The sequence below is a fragment of the Carcharodon carcharias genome, chromosome 30 (genome assembly GCF_017639515.1).
Source record: "Carcharodon carcharias isolate sCarCar2 chromosome 30, sCarCar2.pri, whole genome shotgun sequence".
NCBI classification, from domain to species: domain Eukaryota; kingdom Metazoa; phylum Chordata; class Chondrichthyes; order Lamniformes; family Lamnidae; genus Carcharodon; species Carcharodon carcharias.
This window is the reverse complement of record NC_054496.1, coordinates 20,766,681-20,793,947: the sequence shown is the minus strand read 5'-3', so window position 1 is coordinate 20,793,947 and position 27,267 is coordinate 20,766,681. Positions and strand designations below refer to the sequence as shown.

Genomic DNA, 27,267 nt, shown 5'->3' with positions numbered 1-27,267 from the left:
GTTTTACCAACCCCTTGTGCTAAACAGAAGCAGGGAGCAAGCCGCTCTGAAAGCGGTGGGTTGTTAATGACGCAGCACTTTCAGGCGGCTGTTGCCCTATGAGCATCTCCACCTCCCCGACCCCAATAAAAGCAGCCTCCCCCAGCTTTGTTCAGCACGGGCGTGCAAAATGCTCAGACCAGAGACTGCAATCATCACACTAGGCAAAAGGAGGACACCTCAGGCCAAGAACCTTCTCTCTCTCTTTTATTTGAAGGAAGACTGGTGATAAGATGAAACCGCAGCACAGGGTGAAAAGAGTTCCAGCGAAACACAGCAATAGGAAAAAAAAAAAAATATATATATATACATTCGTCACTGAAAACCATCGCCAGAACGCGCCTTGGTACACGGTTACCTCAGCTTGTCACGCACTGCCTCACGGACGAGACGTTACGCAAAACAAAAATAAAATAAAATCAACTAAAATCAGCCTTTTCAAAAACGGAACATTTCTCAACATGACACACGAACAAAAAACCAAACATTTGACAACATCAAGGAAAATTGCTAAAACGTGTGGGGAGATGTTTGGGTTGACGAACCAGAGAGCACGGAATGGGGATGGGTATCATGGTTGGGGGGGGGGGGATTGGGGTGATGGTGGGGTGGGGGGCGGGGGTTGACAAGGTTGTGCACTGTGCTCAGCTGGTAAGGTCAGCTCAGCGGAGGAGCCCGCTGATTTAGGGAGAGAGAGAGAGAGAGAGAGCAAGCGAGCAGCCGCCGCAGACCGCGTCCTGCTCCGATGCCGACTCCGGCACCAGCGGCTGTGAAGGGCGCCGGCGTAGGGGCGCTCGATGGTGCCCCTCGCCCAGTTTCCCCTCTGACCTACTCCGACCAGGCAGCCCGCAAGGTGGGGGTTGGGGGGGGGGGGGGGTGGTGTTGGTGGTGGGGGGCAAGGCCATTCTCCATCCGCAGCCAATCCTGGGTTCCTACTCCCAGGGTCGGCCGGCTGCCTTTCATCCCGAAAAGACGCGGAGCAGCAATGGAGCAGATGCCCCTGTGAATTAAGGCCACCCACCGGCTGGATGTAAACACACGCGTCGGACTCAAACCCGCCCTGTCCCTGACTGGGCGGGGAGCTAAGTTAACTTGAATCCCTCTCTTTCTAAAACAAAACTCAAAGCTGCGAACACTTACAAACATTTACAAACAGCAGAATATAAAAATATAAACTGATAAACAGAACAGCAGTTGCTAATCGCTGGGGCTTGTTTTCATAAATAGGATTACACTTTTTTTTTCCTAAACATTTTAACTTAACAGCGTATTGTGACCTGGCCAGCTGTTCCACTACTAGACCTTCACACAGTTACTCCTTGTCCTCTTGTGTTGGGTAATGTGCGTTGTTTTAATTCTGGTAGTTACCTGGCAAACTGGGCTCAGCATCGTGGTGTATTTTTACCCCTCATGCATCTAAAGTGGGTCTGCACGTGTGAACCGGAGGGAAACTTGGAGGTCGTGGCGTCTCCGTGTGCCTACTTTCCCTGCCCGCATCCTCTGGTGGACGGGTGGTGCTATTGGTAGATCCTCTGCTGTGGAACTTGTGTGTTCCCAGTTCATGTTATCCCACTGAAGCCAAGTTGGACTCCAGCTTCATGCCAAGTGACCAGGATAAGTGCCAGCCTTTTTCTGTTGCTCGTGAGTTGTTGACACTGAGCATCTCAGTGCTATTGGAGTGCTCAGCACGTTATCAATAAAGGGGTTGAGGGGGATGGGGGGGGATGGAATCTCTGCCTTTGATGCCATCTTGACCAAACAGAATCTGTTATCATCAGTGGGACATGCGAGCCACCTTCCTATTGGCTCTCCAACAACCCAGACAGTGACTGGCTGGTACAGGGAAAGGGGAGTGGTCTGTGTAGCTCACACATGCCCTCTTGTCACTTTACTCTGTCTCCGCCCAGTATGAAGAGGTATCCAAAGCCCACCCTTCCCCTATCAGCCACTCCAACTCATCTCAGCTCCTCAAGGAAACAGCACTCTCATCCCCATGCTCAAATTTTAAGGACGTGTCTACAGGAATGGGCTATTTGGCCCCTCAATGTTTAGGTCATGGCTGATTTTTAAGTCAGCTCGTGCATGCTCCAGCCTCATCTCCATCTCTACACAAACTGCAACTCACCCCAAAACTCCCTAGCCTCATACCTTGTGAGGTTGTTGGGGCTTGAAACAGCCAGATACAGCTCGGAATTCAAAGTGCGCGAGCAGACATGGCTCTTATATATATATATATATATATAGATATAAAAGTTTCTGCATATGCCCCACTTCTGTTTGCAGTCACCGTCTTCCAGGTACAGTTCTGTATGGCAGGTTCAAGTGAACAATATGTGCATTTGCAATTTCAAAACACTACAACACTACATCCCCCTCACCTCATACAAAGACCAGCCCTATATTCACCAGCTCCCTAACCACTACCGATCGCCAGTCCTCCAACTTCAAAATCATCAATTCTTAATTCCTTTGTGGCCTCACTCTACCACCTACCCACAATATTCTCCAGCCCTCCTCTCCAGCACTGCAAAAGCATTTAATGGGAAAGTAGCCCTTGTCCAATCAGTAGCTAATGGGAATGAGATTGAGAATGCCCCTTACATATGGGACTTTTAGTCAAACAGAGGGGGACTTAAAATGTACCTGGATCTGCACCTTAAGTGCTGTAAGCTGCAGGGCTATGGGCCGGGTGCAGGAAGGTGGGATTAGAAAGGGCACCTGGGTGTCCTCATGCTGGCATGGACAAGATGGGCCAAATGGCCTCCTTCTGTGCTGTCACTTTTCTATGGTTCTAAAGGAACCTTCACATCATCTGCCTGGGATGGACTCAATCCTAGGGTCCTCAAGGTGAAAGGACATCATATAACTCACTCTGTCATCCAATCTCCATGCTATCATTACCATAGCGTCACGCCAAATCATAGAATTGTACAAGCTCATGCTACAGACATGCTCGTTAAAAGCAGATGTGGCCCAAGTGGATTAAAGCATTCCTGAATATCGGAATGGCAAAATGGTTTTCTTCTCTCGTCTCCTCCAAATCGTACCGCATTTAAGCAGAGAGACGGCGGAAAACCCGGATAGCAGGGGTGGGACTTAATAGACCACTTTCAGTCCCAAGCAGAGTGATTCAGTGCGATGCCGTCTCTCTCTCTCTCTCTTTATCTCAATTGCACATAGTCAAGCAGCTCTCGAGACAGCCCTGCGTAGGTACTGTGTTTCCGTTCACATTCCTGTCTCGTGTGTGCTTTTCAGCCCCTGGAAGAAAGCAGGAAAAAGGTTGTCTGCAACGGCTGAGCATCTTTATTTAAAATCATGACTGAGTTCCTCTGCTGACTCCCTCTCTTGAAGAAGAGAGAACTGCATTTATATATTATTTATACACCTCAAGGTACAGCTCATGAAATACAGTGACTGTTGCAGCCAATGGGTGCACAGCAGGATCCCATAAACAGGAAGGTCCGAATGGTCAGATAGTACAATATTTTTTTTCTTTATTCTTTCATGGAATGTGGGCGTCACTGGCAAGGCCAGCGTTTGCTCCCGTGAACTGAGTGGGCTTGCTTAGGGTCATTTCAGAGGGCAGTTAAGAGTCAACCACATTGCTTTGGGTCTGGAGTCACATGTAGGCCCAGACCAGGTAAGGGTGGCAGATTTCCTTCCCTAAAGGATATTAATGAACCAGATGGGTTTTTATGACAATTGACAGTAGTTTCATGATCACTATTATTGAGACGAGCTTTATACGCCAGATTTATTAACTGAATTTAAATTCCACCAGCTACCGTGAGTGGGATTTGAACCCACATCCCCAAAGTAATAGCCTGGGCCTCTGGATCACTGGCCCAGCAATATTACCACCACGCCACTGTCTCCCCATATCACATTGATTTGGTCAAGGAACCAACATTGAGCAAGACATAAGGGCTAACTCGCATGCGATTTGAATAGTGCCATGTGATCTTTTAATCCACTCAGGAAGACAGAGAACGCCTTAGCTTAATGCCTCATTTGGCAGTCGGCAACTCCAACGGTGCAGAACTCCCTCAGTACTGCACGGGCAGTCTCAGCGTGGATTTTCTACTCCAGTCTCTTGAACTCTCAACCTTTTGACACAGACAAGGATCCCACCCACTGAGCCGCCACATTGTACCAGTTAAGACATGGAGGAGTGCTGTCCGGTTGAAGCAATATGCCCATTGAGAAGGGTTCCCTCCTCCCTGACTGCTTTGACCTGATCACACACTTACCTGGGTCGACGAGGTTGAAAACTCTGAGTATTTTGAGGCTTTCTTCATGTGACAGATACTGACGAGGATCTTGGCATATTCGTCCCTCACCTACAAGAGAATGGAAATATTGAGTTTGGACAGCTTTACCTGCACCATAGGCATTGATAGACACTGAGGCCAGCCATTCACAACCTATGGAGCCCCTGAATTCACTCGTCACTGTCCACCTGGGTGAGGGAGGGTGACTAACAGGCTCACCTTCTTTTCCTCTCTGTACAAAACCATGAAGGTGAGTGATCATGACCAGGGAATGAGAGTTATCCCAGCTTCTATCTAGAGGTGAAAGGGTCACACTAATAGTGCCCTGTGCCACTAGGTCACAGGGGCCTGGAGGTCTCCAGCTCCAATCTCTGTTCAGCATTGAATCTGTGAGGTTCACACAATTTTACTTAATATTTCTGAGCAGTAACGGTCAAAATCAGCCTAGATACATACCCCTCATCAGTATCTAGAGACCTCTGCTGATACATGGATGTTGCGTTTGGTTATGATGCCCGCCTTTGTTGATTTGCCTACCAACACCTTAAACTCAGAAATGAAGAATAGATATTTTGGCAATGATCTGGGAGGGTGCGTGGGGTGAACTGAGGAGAGGAGAGGCCAGGAGAGGAGGAGAGTGAGGAGAGAGAGGTGAGGAGTGAGGATTGAGAAAAGAGGAGAGAGGGGAGGAGAGAGGGAAGAGGGGAGAGGGGAGAGGGGAGAGAGGAGAGGGGAGAGGGGAAAGGGGAAAGGGGAGGGGGGAAAGGGGGGAGAGAAGGGGAGAGGAGGGGAGAGGTGTGAAAAATGAGGAGGGAGGAGAGGATAGGAGGGGAAAGCAGAGAAGGGGAGGTTAGAGGAGAGGGGAGAGGAGAGAGGAGAGAGAAGAAAGGAAGAATATTGTAGAATCAAATAGACACCCAATGGCTAAAGGCCTGACTGCCTGTCAAAGTTCACGTTCCATCTAAAAGATATTGAGGTTCATAGTTCTCTCTGGGCCTGGCTGAGAATCCGGTAGTGTATTAGGCCTGAGATGCAGCTTTACCATGAGGGGAAGAATGCACCCGGTTTTCCTGGCCTGGGTTATCAGCTCAACATGGACATTCTCTTGATGCAGGCCTCCCCTCCTCCTCTCCTTAGGCAGGGCCCTGCTGAGATACAGGGGGTGGAAGCGAGTTCAGTAACCAAGCAGCAACAAGGTCTGAAGGAGGCTTGTGAGGGAACACACTACAGTTACCTCAGGAAAGCAATGGCTTTGATCTTCAGAGATCTTCTCACCAGGATGCTCTGGGCACAAGCTAGCTTCACTAATAGTAGGCACACCCTTCCATTCGGGCACCACACGGGTGTAGCCAGGGGGGACATCAACAGGCTGGCAGCGCTCATTACAGACACAACCCATTAACGGCCATTATGGGATGCCCCATGGTAATACAGATGAGGCAGAGACAGAACAAGTCTCCTATTTCCTCTGTGCAGCGCCCTGGGTGTTCAGTGGATCCAAAAAGGGATAAAGCAGTAATACTTGAAAACGAAGAGCGCCACTTGTCCAAACTGGCCTTGCTTACCTTAAAATGGAACTCCAGTGCTACTGGTGCCATTATTGCTGATTTTTAACGGGATTGACAACTTAGAACAGTTTTTCTCTTTTGGGTTGCAAAGGGATTTGCCCTGTTTTCGTTCCGTTGTTCGACTCACTCAGGGTTAATTCACATTGAATGACCCAGGAGGAGTGACACTTCCTCTCAGTGAGTTCAGACACTTACCTGCTTGTTAAAGAGACAGTGCAGGGTAAAGATGAACACCCCCTGCAGACTATTGATGATGGTGAAGATATAGGTCATGGCAATCGTATTCTCCTGGAAATGTAATATGCCAAAGATCCACATACACCCCAGGAGGCAGAGCTGGGCGACAGCGGTGATGGTGAAAGCCCTAAGACAAGACATGAGATATGGCATGAGGTCACAGTGTGTAAAAGCATCATCCAACAATGATCCACTGTTGCCCCACTCGATTACATTAACAACACAATAAAAATTCTCCTTGTTAAGGAGAAGTTGTTTTATTTAAAAAAAATTGTTCATGGTCGCTGGATCAAAATTCTGGGACTGCTTATCTTTATGTTAAAAAGAAAAATGTTCATTCACAGGATGCGGGTGCTGCTGGGAAAGTGAGCATTTATTGCCCATATCCCTATCTGCCCTTTGAGGTTGAGCCACCATCTTGATGACTTTTTAGATTTTTGGCCATTTCAGAGGGCAGTTAAAAGCCAACCACATTGCTGTGGGGTCTGGAGTCACAAGTAGGCCAGACCAGGTAAGGATGGCAGATTTCCTTCCCTAAAGGGATACTGACGAACAAGAGGTCTTTTATTTTAAACAACAATCTGTTATGTATAGGTTCATCATCCAGAATGGAAAAGCATCCTTCTCTGGATAACTCATGCTATAACAAGAACCACGACCCCTTCCACTCCTTTATGGGACTTGGACATCCACTGACAATGCAGCAGGTTTCCTTCCCTAAAGGGCATTAATGAACCAGATGGATTGCTACACCAATCAATGGTCATCATTACTAAAACTAGCTTTCAATCCCAAATTTTACAACTGAATTTAAATTCATGGTGTCAATGGTGAGGTTTGAACCCACAGCCACAGAACTGTAGCTTGGAGCTCCTGGGGTTGTTAAGTCCAGTAGACTTACCACTGCACCACCAGCACTCCCATCGCACTATGTGAACACCACATGGACTGCAGCGGTTCAAGAAGACGGCTCACCACCACCTTCAAGGACAACCAGGGCTGGGCAATAGGTGCCAGGTTTTCCATTAAGAATTAATTAAAGAAACAGTAGACGATTACTTTCCCTCACGTTAAAGCTCGGGAATCTTGCTGCTCCATTTTTAAGTTGTAGGTTTTGAGTTGGATGATAGCCTGTAACACCAAGGTTGTAACCAAAGTAGGCCAAATCTCCAAACTATAACTTTGATGCCCTTATGTGAGAATTAATATCTTAGAATTAATTAATGAATTACTATAATAATTATACATATATCTATGTAGACCGATCCACATCACTTCATTTTTCAGATGCCATTAATAATTTAAAGATGGCCTCTCTAACCTATGACCCCAGGGTCAGGTGCTCTCTGAGGCCTGGTACTCAGGCCCTTGAGGCCCAGGCCAGCTCAGCTCCTTTTTCTAATTATCTTGCAGTTGCCGGTTTTCCACATTGGGATTTGGCTCATTGGAGAAGAAATCCTAAACCATAGCAGCAAGGTCTGTTCGTAACTGGAATTATAAGACAAATTATTAAGAAGAGGGATTTAAACTTTAAGTTGGGAAAATACCACCACTTGCTCCCCTCCAAGCCACTCGCCATGGAAATATATCACCGTTCCTTCACTGCCGCTGGGTCAAAATCCTGGAACTCCCTCCTTAACAGCACTGTGGGTGTACCTACACCACATGGACTGCGGAGGCTCAAGCAGGCAGCTCACCACCACCTTCTCAAGGGCAACTAGGGATGGGCAATAAATTCTGGCCTAACCAGCGATTCCCACACATCCCATGAATAAAAAAACATTGAATGCAATCCCTTGAGTTATGGATCTACATGAAGACAAGAGTCCAGACACCTTCATTTAAAGGATTACTTTGTACCAAATCTCCTCACCTGATTTTCTTCAACTCATTCATATCAGGGTTAAGGCTTGAAAATTTGTCCACTAGCCGCCACACAGTAATGATAAAGAAACCTGCGTTGACCTGACATGGAAAAGAGAGAACAATATTTTGAAATAGGCAATGGTATATTTTAATATGTTGTTTGGTCTGTCGAACTTTCACCAGCCTTGAATCTTGAGTGGGGTTTGAAACCTCATCTCCAGTGCATTAACCTAGGCCGCTGGCTTACTTATTCAGTGACACTACTGGTACACCGCCCACTCCCCCTGGTGTGGTGAAATCTTAACACTCATTGTTGCCTCTCAGGGTAACTAAGGATAGTTAGTGATCACGGATTATGTTCTGAGATTCAGTTACCTGCTCCGTTTAACCCATCTCAGCTTGGGTAGAGGTGCATTATAACTGAACATTGTCCATGGGCTAGGAGGAGAAAGCAAACCTTCTTCTAATCATAATACTCAGGAAGGACCTCCAGAGAGTAATAATGGATGCGGAGAGGATCTAGCGTGGCTCTGTATATTATCTTTCCACCTTCTTGCACATGAAAAGTTGTCACTTGGTGAAGGTGCCTGATGGTTGCCAACAAGGTGGAACTGTTACCAGCAAGATGACAAGGTCATTGTGGATGAGGAAGACCATTCAGCCCATCTTAATCTCTCCAATCCTACTGTAATAATTATCTGTCTACTTAATCAGAGGAAGCGATAGAGTTTCAGTAAGCCCTTGAGTACAGAAAATAGCACAATGATGCTATAATCTCTGTGTTCAAAATAAAGGGATTGAACATAAAAGTAAGGATGTTATACAGGGCATTGGTGAGACTGCACTTCGAATACTGTGTGCAGTTTTGGTCTTCTTATTTAAGGAAGGATGTAAATGTGTTGGAGCCGGTTCAGAGGAGGTTTACTAGATTGATACCTGGAATGAGTGGGTTGTCTTATGAGGAAAGGCTGGACAGGCTGGGCTTGTTTCCGCTGGAGTTTGGAAGAATGAGGGGCGATTTGATTGAAATATACAAGATCCTGAATGGCCTTGACAAGTGGACATCCAAAGGATGTTCAAAACAAAAACAGAATTACCTGGAAAAACTCAGCAGGTCTGGCAGCATCGGCGGAGAAGAAAAGAGTTGACGTTTCGAGTCCTCATGACCCTTCGACAGAACTTGCGTTCGAGTCCAAGAAAGAGTTGAAATATAAGCTGGTTTAAGGTGTGTGTGTGGGGGGGCGGAGAGATAGAGAGACAAAGAGGTGGAGGGGGGGGCGGTGTGGTTGTAGGGACAAACAAGCAGTGATAGAAGCAGATCATCAAAAGATGTCAACGACAATAGTACAATAGAACACATAGGTGTTAAAATTAAAGTTGGTGATATTATCTAAACGAATGTGCTAATTAAGAATGGATGGTAGGGCACTCAAGGTATAGCTCTAGTGGGGTTTTTTTTTTATATAATGGAAATAGGTGGGAAAAGGAAAATCTTTATAATTTATTGGAAAAAAAAAGGGAAGGGGGAAACAGAAAGGGGGTGGGGATGGGGGAGGGAGCTTACGACCTAAAGTTGTTGAATTCAATATTCAGTCCGGAAGGCTGTAAAGTCCCTAGTCGGAAGATGAGGTGTTGTTCCTCCAGTTTGCGTTGGGCTTCACTGGAACAATGCAGCAAGCCAAGGACAGACATGTGGGCAAGAGAGCAGGGTGGAGTGTTGAAATGGCAAGCGACAGGGAGGTTTGGGTCATTCTTGCGGACAGACCGCAGGTGTTCTGCAAAGCGGTCGCCCAGTTTACGTTTGGTCTCTCTAATGTAGAGGAGACCACATTGGGAGCAACGGATGCAGTAGACTAAGTTGGGGGAAATGCAAGTGAAATGCTGCTTCACTTGAAAGGATTGTTTGGGTCCTTGGACGGTGAGGAGAGAGGAAGTGAAGGGGCAGGTGTTGCATCTTTTGCGTGGGCATGGGGTGGTGCCATAGGAGGGGGTTGAGGAGTAGGGGGTGATGGAGGAGTGGACCAGGGTGTCCCGGAGGGAGCGATCCCTACGGAATGCCGATCAGGGGGGTGAAGGGAAGATGTGTTTGGTGGTGGCATCATGCTGGAGTTGGCGGAAATGGCGGAGGATGATCCTTTGAATGCGGAGGCTGGTGGGGTGATAAGTGAGGACAAGGGGGACCCTATCATGTTTCTGGGAAGGAGGAGAAGGCGTGAGGGCGGATGCGCGGGAGATGGGCCGGACACGGTTGAGGGCCCTGTCAACGACCGTGGGTGGAAAACCTCGGTTAAGGAAGAAGGAGGACATGTCAGAGGAACTGTTTTTGAATGTAGCATCATCGGAACAGGTGCGACGGAGGCGAAGGAACTGAGAGAATGGGATGGAGTCCTTACAGGAAGCGGGGTGTGAGGAGTTGTAGTCGAGATAGCTGTGGGAGTCGGTGGGTTTGTAATGGATATTGGTGGACAGTCTATCACCAGAGATTGAGACAGAGAGGTCAAGGAAGGGAAGGGAAGTGTCAGAGATGGACCACGTGAAAATGATGGAGGGGTGGAGATTGGAAGCAAAATTAATAAATTTTTCCAAGTCCTGACGAGAGCATGAAGCGGCACCAAAGTAATCATCGATGTACCGGAGAAAGAGTTGTGGAAGGGGGCCGGAGTAGGACTGCAACAAGGAATGTTCCACATACCCCATAAAGAGACAGGCATAGCTGGGGCCCATGCGGGTACCCATAGCCACACCTTTTATTTGGAGGAAGTGAGAGGAGTTGAAGGAGAAATTGTTCAGTGTGAGAACAAGTTCAGCCAGACGGAGGAGAGTAGTGGTGGATGAGGATTGTTCGGGCCTCTGTTCGAGGAAGAAGCTAAGGGCCCTCAGACCATCCTGGTGGGGGATGGAGGTGTAGAGGGAATGGACGTCCATGGTGAAGAGTAAGCGGTTGGGGCCAGGGAACTGGAAATTGTTGATGTGACGTAAGGTGTCAGAGGAATCACGGATGTAGGTGGGAAGGGACTGGACAAGGGGAGAGAGAAGGGAGTCAAGATAATGAGAAATGAGTTCTGTGGGGCAGGAGCAAGCTGAGACGATCGGTCTACCGGGGCAGTTCTGTTTGTGGATTTTGGGTAGGAGATAGAAGCGGGCCGTCCGAGGTTGGGAGACTATCAGGTTGGAAGCTGTGGGAGGGAGATCCCCAGAGGAGATGAGGTCACTGACAGTCCTGGAAACAATGGCTTGATGTTCAGTGGTGGGGTCATGGTCCAGGGAGAGGTAGGAGGAAGTGTCTGTGAGTTGACGCTCAGCCTCCGCGAGGTAGAGGTCAGTGCGCCAGACAACAACAGCACCACTCTTGTCAGCGGGTTTGATGACAATGTCAGGGTTGGACCTGAGAGAATGGAGTGCAGTAAGTTCAGAGAGAGACAGGTTAGAATGGGTGAGAGGAGCAGAGAAATTGAGACGACTAATGTCGCGCCGACAGTTCTCAATGAAAAGATCAAGAGAAGGTAAGAATCCAGAGGGAGGGGTCCAGGTGGAGGGAGAATATTGGAGATGGGTAAAAGGATCCGTTGAACTGGGAGAGGACTCCTGCCCAAAGAAGTGAGCCCGGAGACGAAGACGGCGGAAGAAGAGTTCAGTATCATGCCGAGCCCGAAATTCATTGAGGTGAGGGCGTAAGGGTATGAAACTAAGTCCTTTGCTGAGCACTGAACGTTCAGCATCAGAGAGGGGAAGGTCAGGGGGTATAGTGACTACACGGCTGGGGTTGGGATTGGAAGAAAGGGTGGGGACGGAGGAACAGGCAGGGGTGGAGGGTCCTAGCTGGGTGTTGGTCTCGATGAGTTGTTGCAGCTTGCGTTCCTTAGCACTTGAGAGAAAGAGAAAAAGTTTCTTGTTGAGGCGTCGGATGAGCCAAAGGATAAAATGAAACTGGGGGCACACGCAGCTTTGAAAAAGGGTACGGCGGTGCTGCTGGAGGGAGAGGTCGAGTGTGTTCATATGGCGGCGCATGGCACTGAGTGTGGATTTCAGAATGTGACGGGAACAGCAGTCCGAGAAACGTTTTATGTCCCGGAGATACCTGTAATCCTGGGTGGGTTCGAAACATGAGGGGTGGAATTTCAGCTGAAATCCACGTGGGGTAAGTCGGAGACGGAGACAGTCACTGAGAAAGGAGATATGGCTGTGAAAGCGGGTTTTAGTAAACACCTTGTCAAACACCTTGTTCCAGTGAAGCCCAACGCAAACTGGAGGAACAACACCTCATCTTCCGACTAGGGACTTTACAGCCTTCCGGACTGAATATTGAATTCAACAACTTTAGGTCGTAAGCTCCCTCCCCCATCCCCACCCCCTTTCTGTTTCCCCCTTCCCTTTTTTTTTCCAATAAATTATAAAGATTTTCCTTTTCCCACCTATTTCCATTATATTAAAAAAAATAAAAAAAAACCCCACTAGAGCTATACCTTGAGTGCCCTACCATCCATTCTTAATTAGCACATTCGTTTAGATAATATCACCAACTTTAATTTTAACACCTATGTGTTCTATTGTACTATTGTCGTTGACATCTTTTGATGATCTGCTTCTATCACTGCTTGTTTGTCCCTACAACCACACCGCCCCCCCCACCTCTTTGTCTCTCTATCTCTCCGCCCCCCACACACACACCTTAAACCAGCTTATATTTCAACTCTTTCTTGGACTCGAACGCAAGTTCTGTCGAAGGGTCATGAGGACTCGAAACGTCAACTCTTTTCTTCTCCGCCGATGCTGCCAGACCTGCTGAGTTTTTCCAGGTAATTCTGTTTTTGTTTTGGATTTCCAGCATCCGCAGTTTTTTTGTTTTTATCCAAAGGATGTTTCCTGTTGTGGGTGAGTCCAGAACTAGGGGCCACTGTTTGTAAATTAGGGGTCGCCCTTTTAGGACAGAGATGAGGAGAATTTTTTTCTCTCAGAGGATTGTGCAACTTTGGAACTCTCTGCCTCTGAAGGTCGTGGAGACGGGGTCATTGAATAATTTTAAGGCCGAGCTAGATAGATTCTTGTTAGGGAAGGGAATCAAAGGTTAGATGGGAATGTGGAAATCGAAACACAAGAAGATCAGCCATGATCTTATTGAATGGTGAAGCAGGCTCGAAGGGCTGAATGGCCTACTCCTGTTCCTATTTCTTATATTCTTATGAACATCCAACTCTTCGAAAACACTATAACTGAGAGGCACGAAATAACTTTTGAAGAGTGCTGGTCAGTCTCGCTGGCACCTGGTATCTGACTGTAGTTGGGAGTGCTATTCTTTTTTGGATGAATCTCCTGGTATTGTTGTGTTAGAAAGGGAGACTCTTTAATGGTAGAGATTATTGAAAATCTGCTCTCGAAGAATCTTGACAAAAGTAAAGAGTGTCATGGACAATGAGAATCACCCCCTTGTCTCAGCATTACTGCCAGGTGCGTTCAGGGAAAAGGCTACAATCCTTCAGATGCAGGACAAACCGGTTCCTGAACTCAGTTGTGATGTTCTGTATAAGAGCTTTTAACAGGAGTTTGACATACGGGATGAGGATATGCACTCAGATCGGGACACACCAACTATTTTAATGCATTGGAATCATTTTTAATACATATTTGATTAAAGATAGATCTTTGTGGTCGGGTAATTTTCTTTCGTTTAGCGTTATTGTTCATTTATGTATATTCTTTTCTTAACAAGCAAGCAATGCATCCAAAACAAATTTCCTTATGGATAATAATAAAATGAATCGAATTAGACTGATCTCATTGCTCGTTGACAATTGCAATGGGGGCCTGACAACTCGCAGAGGACCCGGACTTCAATATTTTAAGAGAAGGGGCCCTTTACTTTGATGCTGTTAGAACCTTATGTTGGGTGGATGCTAGGAGGGCCAATGAGCCGAACATTCCTTCTTCAGTTATCATCTGCTTACCTCCCCAATTTCCAGTGTGAAGGGATGGGTGCCAATTAAAAACCACGACAACAATGTCTGGGCAGGTGGAAATAAAGCTGCTCAGCATGTTGTGATAGTTTTCTCAATTCATTCACAGGACGTTTCTAGCATGGCTGATACTTAGATTCATAGAGTAAGAAAGGCTCTGGAGCAGGAATAGGCCACTCGGCCCCTCGAGCCTGCTCTGTCTTTCATTAAGAGCATGGCTGATCTAATTTTAACCTCAACTTCACATTCCTACATACCCCCCTGATAACCATTCAGCCCCTGCTTACCAATTGCTATCTCTGCCTTAATGATATGCAAAGACTCTGCCTCAATTGCCTTTTGAGGAACAGGCTTCCAAAGTCTCGCCACTATCAGGAAGAACATTGTTTTCCTCATCTCAGCCTTAAATGGGTGACCTTTATTTTTAAACAGTGACCACATATGGCACAGAGGGAGGCCATTTGGCCAATCGAGTCTATATCAACCATTTGCTGTCCATCTTTAGTTGGCCCTGAGAGGTTGGTGAGCTTTCTTATTGAACCCATGCCCTGTGTGGTGAATGGGCTCGCACAGTGCAGCTACGGGAGGCAGTTCCAGGATTTTGACCTGGCGACTGTGAAGGAGCTGTCGACGTATTTCCAAGTTGGGATGGCACGTGTCTTGGAGGGGAAGCTCGAGGTGGTGGCTTGCCCCTCCTGCCTTTGTCCTTCTGGGTGTTAGGGGATCGCAGGGTTGGAATGGAGGCATTGAGAAGAATCATAAATACAGACAGACAGCCTATAGGTTTTCGCGCATTTACTTTAGCTAAACTTACCAGAATAATTAAGGAGACTGGAATGAGGAAAGCCCAGATAAACCCTGACTTCAGATCCAACCAACAACTGGGAAGGAAAGACAAGAATTAATTGGTTTCCAGAGTCTCAATATATATTTTTTTTACATCCCCCCACCCAAACCCACCCCTACCACAGCCACACAGTTTTCTCCCCTCAATCCTACAGATGCTGGCCCTCAGTAACTCTACTCAAATGGCTCTCACATCAGCATTTTCCACCAAGGGGTGCATAACTGCCCCGCTCAATTCTGCCCTCAGTGAGGCCCACATTTGGTCTGTGGTCCCTGGGATTGAAGTTCAGACGTGATTCCGTCCTCCAATCATTACTCAATGATCCCTTCCCCTACAATTCCCCCACCATAACAACATACAAAATAGGAACAGGAGTAGGCCATTCAGCCCCTCGAGCCTGCTCCGCTATTCAATAAGATCATGGCTGATCTGTTTTACATTCCCATCTACCTCTGATAGCCTTTGATTCCCTTGCCTGACAAGAATCTATCTACCTCCGCATTAAAAATATTCAATAACCCCCACCTCCACCACCTTCTGAGGGAGGGAGTTCCAAAGTCACACAACCCTCAGAGAAAAAGATTCTCCTCATCACTGTCCTAAAGGGGCGACCCCTAATTTTAAAACAGTGCTCCTTAGTTCTGGACTCACCCACAAGAGGAAACATCCTTTCCATGTCCACCTTATCAAGGCTGTTCAGGATCTTGGATACTTCAATCAAATCACCCCTCACTCTTCCAAACTCCAGTGGAAACAAGCCCAGCCTGTCCAGCCTTTCCTCATAAGACAGCCCACTCATTCCAGGTATCAATCTAGTGAACCTCCTCTGAACCGCCTCCAATGCATTTACATTATTCCTTAAATAAGGAGACCAAAACTACACACAGTGTTCCAGATGTGGGTCTCACCAATGCCCTGTATAACTGAAGCATAACATCCTTACTTTTATGTTCAATTTCTCTCGTAATAAAGGATAGCAGTCCATTAGCTGCCTTGATTACATGCTGTACCTGCATACTAACTTTTTTGTGACTCATGCACTAGAACACCTAGATCCCTCTACACCTCAGAATTCTGCAGCCACTCTCCTTTTACCTAATACTCTGCTTTTTTATTTCTTTCTGTCAAAGTGAACAACTTCACATTTTCCCACATTATACTCCATCCGCCAGATTTTTGCCCATTCACTCAAACTATCCATATCTGTCTGCAACCTCATCATGTCCTCTTCACAACATAATTTCCTACCTATCTTTGTGTCATCTGCAAATTTAGCTACCATGCCTTCACTCACTCATCTAAATCTTTGGTACAAATTGTAAAAAGTTGAGGCCCCAGCGCAAACCCCTGAGTGTCTCCACTTGTCACATCCTGCCAATCAGAAAAATACCTATTTAAGCATAATCTCTGTTTTCTGCCAGCCAGCCAATCTTCTATCCAGGCTGATACATTACCCCCTACACCATGAACTTTTATTTGTCTACAGGCTCCCCTCTATCCACTGCACGTGTTACTCCTTCAAAGAACTCTACTAAATTGGGTAAACATGATTTCCCTTTCACTAAACCATGCTGACTCTTTCCGATTACCTTGGGTTTTTCTTAGTGCCCAGCTATAACCTCTTTACTGATCGACTCTAACACCATCTCCATGACAGATGTCAAGCTAAATGGCCTATAGTTTCCTGTTTTCTGCTTCCCTCTCTTGAATAGAAAGTTTTCTACTTTCCAGTCTGATGGAATGTTTCCAGAATCTGGCGAATTTTGGAAAATTAACACCAACGCATCTACTAGTGCACTGGCCACCTCTTTTATGACCCATGGATAGAGCTTGTGTGTGTGGAGGTCACTTGAGGAGCTGAACTGGGGTTGGCTGTGATGGTTTAATAGCTGCCAAAACCATCCATGAAGAGGGGGGCACAAGGGAACTTAAATAAGGTAAAGGCAACATCAAAAATCCAAAGAGAATTAGGGGTCCATAGAAATCATAGAATGATTAGAGCATAGAGCGGGTGGTGGTGTAGCTGTATTGTTACTGGACTTGTAATCCAGAGGCCCGGGGTAATGTTCAAAGGATCTGGGTTTGAGTCTCAGCAGATGGTGGGATTTGAATTTAATAAAACTCTGCTATTAAAAGTCTGATGGCAGCTTTCAAACCATTGTCGATTGTTGTAAACAAAAGAACCCATCAGGTTCACTAATTTAAGACCCTTTAGGGAAGGAAATCGGCCATCCTTGCCTGCTCTGGCCTACACGTGACTCCAAACCTGCGGCAATGTGGTTGATGCTTAAAATGCCCCCTGAGCAAGGGAAATAAGGGATGGGCAATAAATGCTGACCTAGCCAGCGACGTATACATCCCATGAACGAATAGAAAAAAAAAGGGAGGCCATTTGGCCCATTATGTTTGTGCCATCTCTCTGCAAAAGCAAATCAGCTAGCTCTTCTCTTCATTAGCTTATCCAATCCCCATGAAATAAAAATGGTGAACATTGAAGAATGATCCCATCTCAAACTCAACTCGAGTTCCAAACATTGAATTAAAAGCGCTGTGAAGTTAAATAAAAGTCCATGCTTACTATTCTTTTGTTCCATAGCCTTGAGCATATGCGGCAGCTGAGATGCCGACCACGAGCAGTGGAAACCCATAGCCAAACAGGCACATGTACTTCAATTGAAGGCTCTTGGCATTGAAGACCTTCACCACCATGAGGTAAAGTTGGACACCTTCCAGGAGCATCCAGGCAAAACTGGTCAAGAACAGGTAATGCAGGAATCCAGCAACAATGGCACACCCAGTCTGAAAGGCACACAGGAAGCAGCGGCTTTGTTAACCTCATGAGCAAGTCATGGGGGTGGGGAGTTGGGGGTGGAGAGCAAACATAACCCAACATGAAGTGAACCCGGCCAGCACGTCAAGAGGTTCCCAGTGTGTATGGGCGTAGAACCAAGAGATGCCTTGCGATTGGGGGGTCATTGCGTTATTGTTGAAATTGTGCTGCGATAGAATACGTGTTTTCCGTTGGTAATTAAACACAGCTACCCCCAGTTGGGGAAGAATTGGGGAATCATTGTAAGAGTATATGAACCAGTTCAGTCCGAGTGTCTGGGGGGAACTGGGTGAGCCTGTGACTTTACTTTGCTGCCTTGGAAATTAACCTGTTTTAAGGTACAGGCTAGCTTCAGATCCATTCTTCCTCAACATACACTCATTGAAATTAACAATTAGACCATAAGGACCATAAGACATAGGAGTAGAAATTAGGCCATTCAGCCCATCGAGTCTGCTCCGCCATTCAATCATGGCTGATAAGTTTCTCAACCCCATTCTCCCGCCTTCTCCCCATAACCTTTGATCCCCTTACCAATCAAGAACCTATCTATCTCGGTCTTAAATACATTTACTCTGAGGCTGTGCCCTCAGGTCCTAGTCTCTCTATTATTGTTCCAATTATTCCTTAGTCAGGGGATGGGGGCAATCAGTATAGGGCTTCTGATCACACCATCCATTGCTGGAAGCTTCACTTCCAGGGGTAATGGTTGAGGCAGAAACCATGGATTTGATTGGACTGGTGGATGAAAGAAAAGTAGTCAAAGAGATAAGGGACAAAGTCAGAACATAAGAACTAAGTTCAGCAGTAGATACTGCCCCTCCACCCTCTCCGTTATCAATAAGATTATGGCTAATCTTCTACTTCACTGCACCTTCTTGCACCATCCCCATATTATTAGGTTCCCTTAGCATCCAAAAATATATCAGCCTCTCTCTCTCCCTCTCTCTTGAATATACTCAAGGCTGAGCATTTGCTGCTCTCTCTTGGGTACAGAATTCCAAAGACCTATAACTTTGAATGAAGGGATTTCTCTTCACCTTAACTCCAGATGGCTGGTCACTTATTCCAAGACTTTGACCCTGAATTCTAACACCCTCAGCCAGGGGAAACGTTTTCCTCAGCATCTCTACCTTGTCAAGTCCCTTAAGGATTCTGTATATTTCTATTAGCTCACCTCTCATTCTCCTAAACTCCAGAGTCTGCTCAATCTCTCCTTATAGGACAATCCACTCATGCTAGGAAGCAGTTTAGTGAACCTTCTTTTACTGCCTCAAGGTAATTATGTCCTTCTTAGCAGGTAAGACCACCAAAGCTGCACTCCAACTGTAGCCTCACCATGCCCTCTATTAGACTTCTTTCCTCTTGTATTGAGTAAATGTACTTTGGGCTCATGTGGTGCACGAACACTAACATGGCCTGGTTGGGCCGAGTGGTCTATTTCTATGTTGCAGCTTCTTGTAAGCAGAGGTGTACGCAGGGCGTCAGATGGGGTCTAACCAGAAGTGACCGCATTCACATTCCCTTACCTTGTTTTCAGTCCTAGATATTCCGATGAGGAACAGTAACTCTGCCAAGAACAGGCTCAGGCAGAGGTGGGTGTGGATAGTGGTCCTTATACTCTTAATTGAACGGCACAGGGTGAACGTGAGGATAGAAATGAAGAGGCACACAAGCGATAAAATGATGCCAACTATGGTGATCATGTCTAGGTTGTATATGTGCGGCCCCTGAGGAGAAAGGAAAAGAGCAATTTTAAAGCCTATTGACAAACCAAACTGAAGGCCCAAGGCCTCTTTTATAGGACAACACTTAGTTTGCAGAGATGTAAAGTCAACTAGGAAGCAGTGATTAGATGATCCCAAACTTGGCTTTAAATGCCTGTGTTGTACAGAGAATGGAAGGCTGAGGGACACAAGGAGGTGCAAGGTACTGGAACCAGCAGGGGAGGCAGTGGTGTAGTGGCCTTGCCACTGGACTAGCAATCCCAAGGCTCATGCTCTGGGGGACACAGGTTCAAATCCCACCACATCAGCTCAATTCAATTCATAAACCTGAAATATAAACTGGTGACCATGGTGTCTACTCCAGACTCTCAGCAATGTGGTTGCCTCTTAACTGGCCCCTGAAATAGCCTAACAAGTCACTCAGTTCTAGGGCAATTCGGGATGGGCAACAAATGCTGACCTTGTCAGTGATACTAGTCCATGAAAGAATAAAGGAGGGAGGAAAAAACAAAATAAGTTAGGTGAAGAGAGGTTATGTTGAGTCCTGGTTTCAACACAGCATAGAGCTTGCTTGACAAGGAAGTTCAATGATTAACTCAAAGACATCCTGAAATTTGTCTCAGATATCTCTCTCACCTATCTCTTACTCAGTCAGGTTCAGTGGGAGTGGTGTCTTGCCTTCAGGACCTTGTACAATTGGCCATAGCTATAATTCATGCTTGGGCCCATACAGAGAGGCTTGGGCAAATTCTGAGGCTACCTGAGACTTGTTCTGATTGCCTTGGTGAGGGTCGGAGTGGAATTATCCAGAGGTTTTTCTTTCCTTATTGACACTAGATTTTCCTCTCCAAACTCGCCAAGGCTCCTTTGGCGGCACCTTCCAAGCTCACAACAACGCAAGCTCACAGCAATGCGAATATCACCACCTGCAAGTGCCCCTGTAAGTCTCACGCCATCTGACTTGGAACTACATTGGCCCTTCCTTCACTGTCGCTGGGTCTAAATCCTGGAACTCCCTCCCTAAGAGCACCATGGGTGCTATCCACATCACGTGGGCTGCAGTAGTTCAAAAAGGCAGTTCATTGCCAGTAATGCCCACATCCAATGAAGGGATTAAAAAAAATAGCTGACAAGCTACATGGGATTTTTGTCTATCGTTGAGTGTAGGGGACACTTGTTGAAGCTTCTGACCTTTTCATGTCCGCCATTTTTGTAAGCCTGGTCTTAGCCTCAGCGCCATCCACACATACCTCCTTTGCAACTATGGGAAATTTCTAGGGGCAGGAACCCTGGCTGACTGTTAATTGCAGGGTCCTGAGGCCAGTTAGAGCAACCGTCAGCCCAGCTGAGATCAACATACCCAGCACAGTCTGGGGCCTGTCGATGTGTATAGTCCCGTCATCCATTAGACCATCGGGGGCAGCTGCTAAAGTGGGAAGGGTTGAGGTTTGTTTGGGCCACAGTGTTAGCAGGCAGAATGGGAAGTAAGAGTGGCAGCTTTGCAGCCCGGTGAAGAGACACAGGGGGACATCTGTAGATGCATATCCCCGATTTTTACCGCCACACTATTGGTGGCCATGTCTTCAGCTGCCTAGGCCCTAAGGTCTGGAGTTCCCTCCTTAAACCTCTCCGCACCTCTGTCCACCTTCAAATTGAGCTCTCTGACCATGCTTTTAGTCACCGGTCCTTAACATTCCTTTGTATGGTTTGGTGTCAATTTTTTTTAGATCAATCCTGTGAAAGAACCTGCGGGATAGTCAACTATGATAAAGGTGCAATAAAAATTGCAGGTTGTGGTTGTTGGCCTGCGATCAGACAGTGTTTGCTGCTGGGTCCAAGGAATTGGGGAGCTTGAAAATTGAGCATTGTTGGGACGTGGTCAGATTCAAGGCCTATGCCCCCCCCTACACTGGCTGGAAATGCCAAACACAACAGCATCCTGGTGCGAGGCCTTGCATTTCTCACTCGAGCTACCCTGCGGCATGCCCTGAGAGAGGCTACCGATCTTGTCGGGCAAGACCAGGCTGTTGCCAGTTGGACCTCTCGGGACTGCCCTGTTTCAGATGGGCCGAGTGGCAGCTGGCAGGCTTTCGGTCTCCCCGTTCCGACGAAGGATCATGGGATTGGTCTCCCCCCCCCCACCCCTGCTTTTCCAGTCAGGACATACCTTTATTTCATACAGGGCCATGAGCACAGCAAAGCTTGACAGGTGTGTACAAGTGCACACGGTGTGGGTTGCGTTGGAATGCTGCAACATGCAGCCATGAGTAGACCAGACAGACGCTAAACTGTCCCAGTAGACACATTTCGTTGTTTGATTATTGTACTGGAAAAAGAGCAAAAGAATTTCAGGGTGACATTCATTATCTACTCCCTTTCCTGTTGATTTGACATGTTTTTGTCATTCACTCTGACACTGGAACTTTCAAAGATTAGAACTTGCATTTATCTAGCACGTTTCACATCAACGGGGTTCCCCAAAAATGCTGCACAACGGCTGAGTTCCAGCCACGGGCCTTAATTTTACGCCAGCGGGATTTTACGGGCCCACCAAAGTCAGCGGGGGTTTAGAATGGCTCAGCACAATTTACAGACCTGGCCCCACTGCAGCTGGGCCATAGAATGTGGTGTGGTGTTGTTACTATTGTCGTGCAGCTCCCTCCCCAAGACATAACACCTTGGAGCATTCAGGCCCAGCTTAAACAACGTTAGAACTTCAGAACAAAACTCAACAAACCTTCTTGTGCTTGAAGGTTAGGATGACATTTCCAGCAAGATTCTCCTTGTCTGTGTTGGTTACAGTGGCCGTGACGACTTCAGAGATCAGCTCCAGTTTGGTTTCATTATCGGCGCTGTCTGAAATGTTGGCGCCCATTAGACAGTCCAGCTGTTTGATTGAGATAAGAGCGGCGGCAGCAACATCTGCACAAAGTAAGTGCCAAACGTTAAGGCAGAATCAACAATGGGCGGTCCTTCAAGTGGGAGTCAAGATGTGGTATTTGTGACAGCTTTAGTGTTGCAACTGCTCCAGGATTGTCCTGAAATCTCCAAGAATTGAAGATTAATCACCAGAACTCGGCCGCAAGCCGATTGTGGGGGGGGGGGCGTGCTGAAAACCATAGGAACTAGAACAGCGAGTAAGCACCACCAAGACTCACCAAAGCTTTCCTTCCCAGCCACACTGTTCCAATCAATGTCCATGATGTTATTAGCAGTGGCTAACTTTGCCCTTCTACCTTTAGGGATTGTATTGTTCCGGATAGCTTGAATAATGACATCTGCAAAGCCAAACAGAACCAGCAAGGTCAGCATCAAAATATCAACAGTATTAGGGGGCAGGAGAAAAGGCTATTGAAGCCCAGATCGCTGGACCCATTTTCAGGTAAGAACCCCATCTAGCCACTTTTCAACTTTCCCTGTAATTCCTTCTCTCCCCAGAAATGAACCTAATTATTGCTAAATGGTTTCCAAGCCAGGTAGTGAAGTATGAAACTAGACACAAATCCTTTGCTTAATAGATAAAAACAAAAAACTGCGGATGCTGGAAATCCAAAACAAAAACAGAATTACCTGGAAAAACTCAGCAGGTCTGGCAGCAACGGCGGAGAAGAAATGAGTTGATGTTTAGGGTCATGAGGACTCGAAACGTCAACTCTTTTCTTCTCCGCCAATGCTGCCAGACCTGCTGAGTTTTTCCAGGTAATTCTACTTTTCCTTTGCTTAATAGTTCACTTATTTACAGAGTGCAGCTTTAAATAATGTCTGCCTCCTACCTACTCAATCCAGGGGGCCAGCAGTCTCTCTTTATAAGTGCTCTAAGTACTTAATTAAAAACAACACCCTTCCCCTCTGCATCTTAATTTGATTAACGTACCATTAATGATTATCTCTGAACCCCATGTATATTGAAGGTTTCAATATCTTTCCCTGGGATCCACTGCCAGTGGACCAAAGAAAACCAAAAGGTTTTTTAGTGGAACTCCTTTAAATTTTGTCCTCCATTTGTGGAAGCAGAAATAAGGGGCATAAATTTAAAATTGTGATGAAAAATGCCTTTGAAGAGTGACTGTTTTCTTATTATTCTTTCATGGGGTCTGAGCATTGTTGGCTGGGCCAGCATTCATTGCCCATCCCTAATTGCCCTTGAGAAGGTGGTGGTGAGCCTCCTTCTTGACCCGCTGCAGTCCATGTGGTGTAGGTACACACACAGTGCTGTTAGGGAGAGAGTTCCAGGATTTTAACCCAGCGACAGTGAAGGACCGATAAAATAGCTCCAAGTCAGGATGGTGTGTGACTTGGAGGGGAACTTCCAGGTGGTGGTGTTCCCAAGTATCTGCTACCCTTGTCCTTCTAGGTGGTAGAGGTCATGGGTTTGGAAGGTGCTGTTGAAGGAGCCTTGGTGAGTTGCTGCAGTGCATCTTGTAGATGGTACACACTGCTGCCACTATGCATCGATGGTAGAGGGAATGAATGTTTAACATGGTGGATGAGGTGCCAATCAAAGGGGCTGTTTTTTACCTGGATGGTGTTGAGCTTCTTAAGTGTTGTGGGAGCTGCACTCATCCAGGTGAATGGGGAGTATTCCATCACACTCCTGACCTGTGCCTTGTAGATGGTGGACAGGCTTTTGGGAGTCAGGAGGTGAGTTACTCGCTGCAAGATTCCCAGCCTCTGACCTGTTCTTGGAGCCACAGTATTTATATGGCTAGTCCAGTTCAGTTTCTGGTCAATGGTAACCCCAGGATGTTGATAGTGGGGATTCAGCGATGGTAATGCTATTGAATGTAAACTGTTGTTGTCAGCGAATGTTGCATTTAATTTCCACACAGCAAGATCCCATAAACAGCACTAAGACAGGTTCCTGGATAATGTTAGGAAATAGAGAGAGTTTAATTAAGTTATATTTGTATTTATGGATGTTAGGAATGAGTTTTAGCTTTAATATTTAAGTTTGATTTGTATTTCTGTATATGTGTGGTAAGAAAAGTGGAGTTTTAGTTTCACTTTAAAAGGTGCCTGCATTTCTAATGAGAGATTTGCGACTGTAAGGCGGTAAGACACAAGAGTAGAACAACTGGTCTGTTTCCCAGTAGACAAAGGCATGTCCCTCCCACAGACACACACACACACAGAATGAACTGGAAACAGCAGTTTGATTTGGAAGCTGTTTGACTTCACCTGGTTTTGAAGACTGCTGCCAAAGAAGCAGCCTAAAAGGGGACAGAAAGCCAGTCCCAAACCAAAGAAAAATTCCCAAAAATCCATGGGACTGAAACAGGAGAAAGTCTCAAGCAGACCTTCTAGTCAAAGGAAGGATAGGAATCTGGAAAAGGTGCTGTTAAGTGAAGTTAAGAATGAGGGGCAGAGAAGGACTCCAAACATCAAGTTTAAAGCTTCAAGCTTAAAGGGATAAAGGCTTGAGAGGCCAGAAGGTCTAAAAAGGCAATGAAGGTCTGTAACTATTTGCTATGGGTATGTGAAGCAGTGGTGTACTGTTGACAGCTGAGTCACTGAGAGAGATTGCATGTGGCGATCCAGCGAAGAGGGACATCAGAATGAAAGTTTGAAATCCTGGAAGCTGATCCTTGCAGAAGGCATCTTAGAGAAAGCGTCAGTTTGGGAGAAGATTCCAAAGCGAGTTCTTGGAGAGTGAAGATTGGAAACCCTCGCGTGAAAGACGGAATTCAGTGAGACTGAATGGCTCATGATGTAACAAGCATCAGGGAGGAGTTGTTAAGAGATCCATAGCATCTGTCTGGGGTGGCATCTGTCATTTGGTTTCAGAGTGTGATGTGTCTGACCACAGGTCACCTATTGGTTTACATGGACTGTGTACTTACTGTGAACATTAGAGCCTAAGATAGCTTTTGTAACTTGTATTACCCTTAAAAATCTATGTATATCTTTAAAGATATAGTTGTAGGTGAAGGAGCATTGTAATATTTCTCGTTTAATAAATGTTTAGTCTTTTGTTAGAAGTTCATTAGCTGACTCCGGTGACTCTGTTCAGTAGCTACCAACCAAATAAAAGTTAGGATCTGTCAAGCTGGGTTCCACACTGGGATCAGGCTTGTCCAGGAGTAACCTCAGCTGGGATCATAACGACAATCAATTTTGGCACCATTTGCTTGAGGAAAGACAGTTGTTCAGAAAACTCCCTACTTGTCCTAAATCATATAATGGCATGGCTATGCATTGTATTAAAGGCAGGAACCAGAGTAGACTGAAGCCAATGGCTAAATGGGAACCTTATAGAACATAGTCAAGAGCAAATGTCTGTTACATTACCAAATTGGTCGGTCGAGAAATTCTTTATCTCTTCATGACTTAAGTTGCGAGCAGCTTTGATTGAATATTTTTCTATGATGTTAAGGAAATTGGAAATCAGCCTATGGAACTCTTCTGAATTCCTATTTTCGAACTTAAAGAGACTTTTGATAGACTGCCCAACAAATGTATTCACATCCTGTGGGCACAGAAGACAGCAATTGATGAAGCTATTGTATTACTTTTGGAGACATACTTGTAATGATATCACATCACATCAATGCATTGAGGTTTGCTCAGCACCTTTTGTTTTAAGGAATAATGCTTTATGGCAAAGTCATAAGTTTCATAGTTGAAGGAGGGGTTGATAGGGAGCTCTGGAGTGAAGGATTAGTTTTGGATTGCTCCTCTAGAGTGTCAGACAATGGGCTGATGGTCCCATGGTGTTATCCGTTTGTGGAGAATTTTCCAGTTATAGTTAGGTATCCATAGGTTAAAGGGGAGAGACAAGGGTGGGGGAAAGGCAGAATTCATTGCTCAAGATTCCCACACCCAACTTATATCTGTGAAGATCTTCGGACAGAAACAGTTATATATTGAGCCAGAGACATTTCGAATTAGAACTCCATGAGCTGTTAATCATGGATTCTTTATTATTCATTCCTAGCACCCTTTATTATCTCTAACTGCTTCCCTCTGCTTGTACTTGTGCGTATGGTAGCCTCGAGTAGACAAAACACTCAATGCAATTTTCAACACACATCATCCAATACCTCCAACTGGTTAAGAATATGTTGTGAGCATTGGCTGAGGACAAAACTTAACTTCCTGCATAGCTACTGAACTGCTAACTCATAATTCTGAGACTGGTACAGGAAAAATGATCACTAGGGCCAGAACTGGAGAGCACCCATTGCCTAGGAACCTGCTCTCCAACAAGGGTCCATTGCTGGGACCAAGATAGGTGGATATTGGAAAATCAAAGAAAAGGGCCAGAATTTTTATGCATCCTGCCCGAGTCCGAGCGTCCCGCTGCCATTTCACGCTCTAACGAGCATTGATTGGCAGCAGGCAGGACTTCCTGCCCCTCACTCAGGAGGAAGCCCCATCTTGGAGAGCTGCCGGCCAATCAGGTTGGCTGGAAACTCTTCGGTCCCTCCAGGAACAGCGCTGCAGTGGCCGGAAGAAGCGCTGCAAGAAGTTATCTGAGCCGAAGCCCAAGGGAACTGGAGAGAAAGGTAAGTGTCGGGGTCTGGGTGTGCAGGGTAGGGAAGGTCTGGGGCGTAGCAAGTAGTGCGATCGGGGTCTTGGGGGGATGTGCCGGGGCCTTAAGAGGGAGGGCGCCCTCAGTCAAGAGAGGGCTTCCCTCACGAGATCGGACACCCTTTACTTCCGGCCTACCCCTCCGAGCTGTCACCTGCCTGCCAGCCCAAAAATTGGGGCAATGGGCGGGCTTCCCTTCCAAGGTCCCTGCCCATCCCAGCATGAAACCTTGTTCCGGGGACAGGGTGGGCAGGAGGTCGGATGGAATCCCATCCGTGTAATTTCCCATGTGGTTGGGGGCGTGGCGTTGGGGGGAGCTTAAAACTCTGGCCAAGCGATTGGACCAAAACCTGTCGCTGCAAATGCATTTAAAAACTGAGCCATTGTGGATCTAAAAGCAA

At 46.4% G+C, this 27,267-nt stretch overlaps 1 protein-coding gene across 5 annotated transcripts in view; it reads right to left on the bottom strand.

The window, feature by feature from the left end:
- Positions 1 to 229: 229 nt before the first annotated feature.
- LOC121271284 (putative adhesion G protein-coupled receptor E4P) overlaps positions 230 to 27,267 on the bottom strand; it is a 63,660-nt gene continuing 36,622 nt past the window's right edge. For all 5 annotated transcript variants that reach the window (XM_041177154.1, XM_041177155.1, XM_041177156.1 and 2 more), the window contains 11 exons: positions 25,625 to 25,802; positions 22,495 to 22,614; positions 22,074 to 22,258; positions 21,504 to 21,662; positions 19,139 to 19,339; positions 17,358 to 17,578; positions 14,747 to 14,813; positions 7,989 to 8,080; positions 6,074 to 6,242; positions 4,290 to 4,379; positions 230 to 3,297 (listed from right to left, as the gene is read on the bottom strand). In XM_041177154.1, the coding sequence (XP_041033088.1) occupies positions 3,265 to 3,297; positions 4,290 to 4,379; positions 6,074 to 6,242; positions 7,989 to 8,080; positions 14,747 to 14,813; positions 17,358 to 17,578; positions 19,139 to 19,339; positions 21,504 to 21,662; positions 22,074 to 22,258; positions 22,495 to 22,614; positions 25,625 to 25,802 (1,515 nt within the window). In that variant the 3' untranslated portion in view covers positions 230 to 3,264. The remainder of the gene's footprint in view (positions 3,298 to 4,289; positions 4,380 to 6,073; positions 6,243 to 7,988; positions 8,081 to 14,746; positions 14,814 to 17,357; positions 17,579 to 19,138; positions 19,340 to 21,503; positions 21,663 to 22,073; positions 22,259 to 22,494; positions 22,615 to 25,624; positions 25,803 to 27,267) is intronic.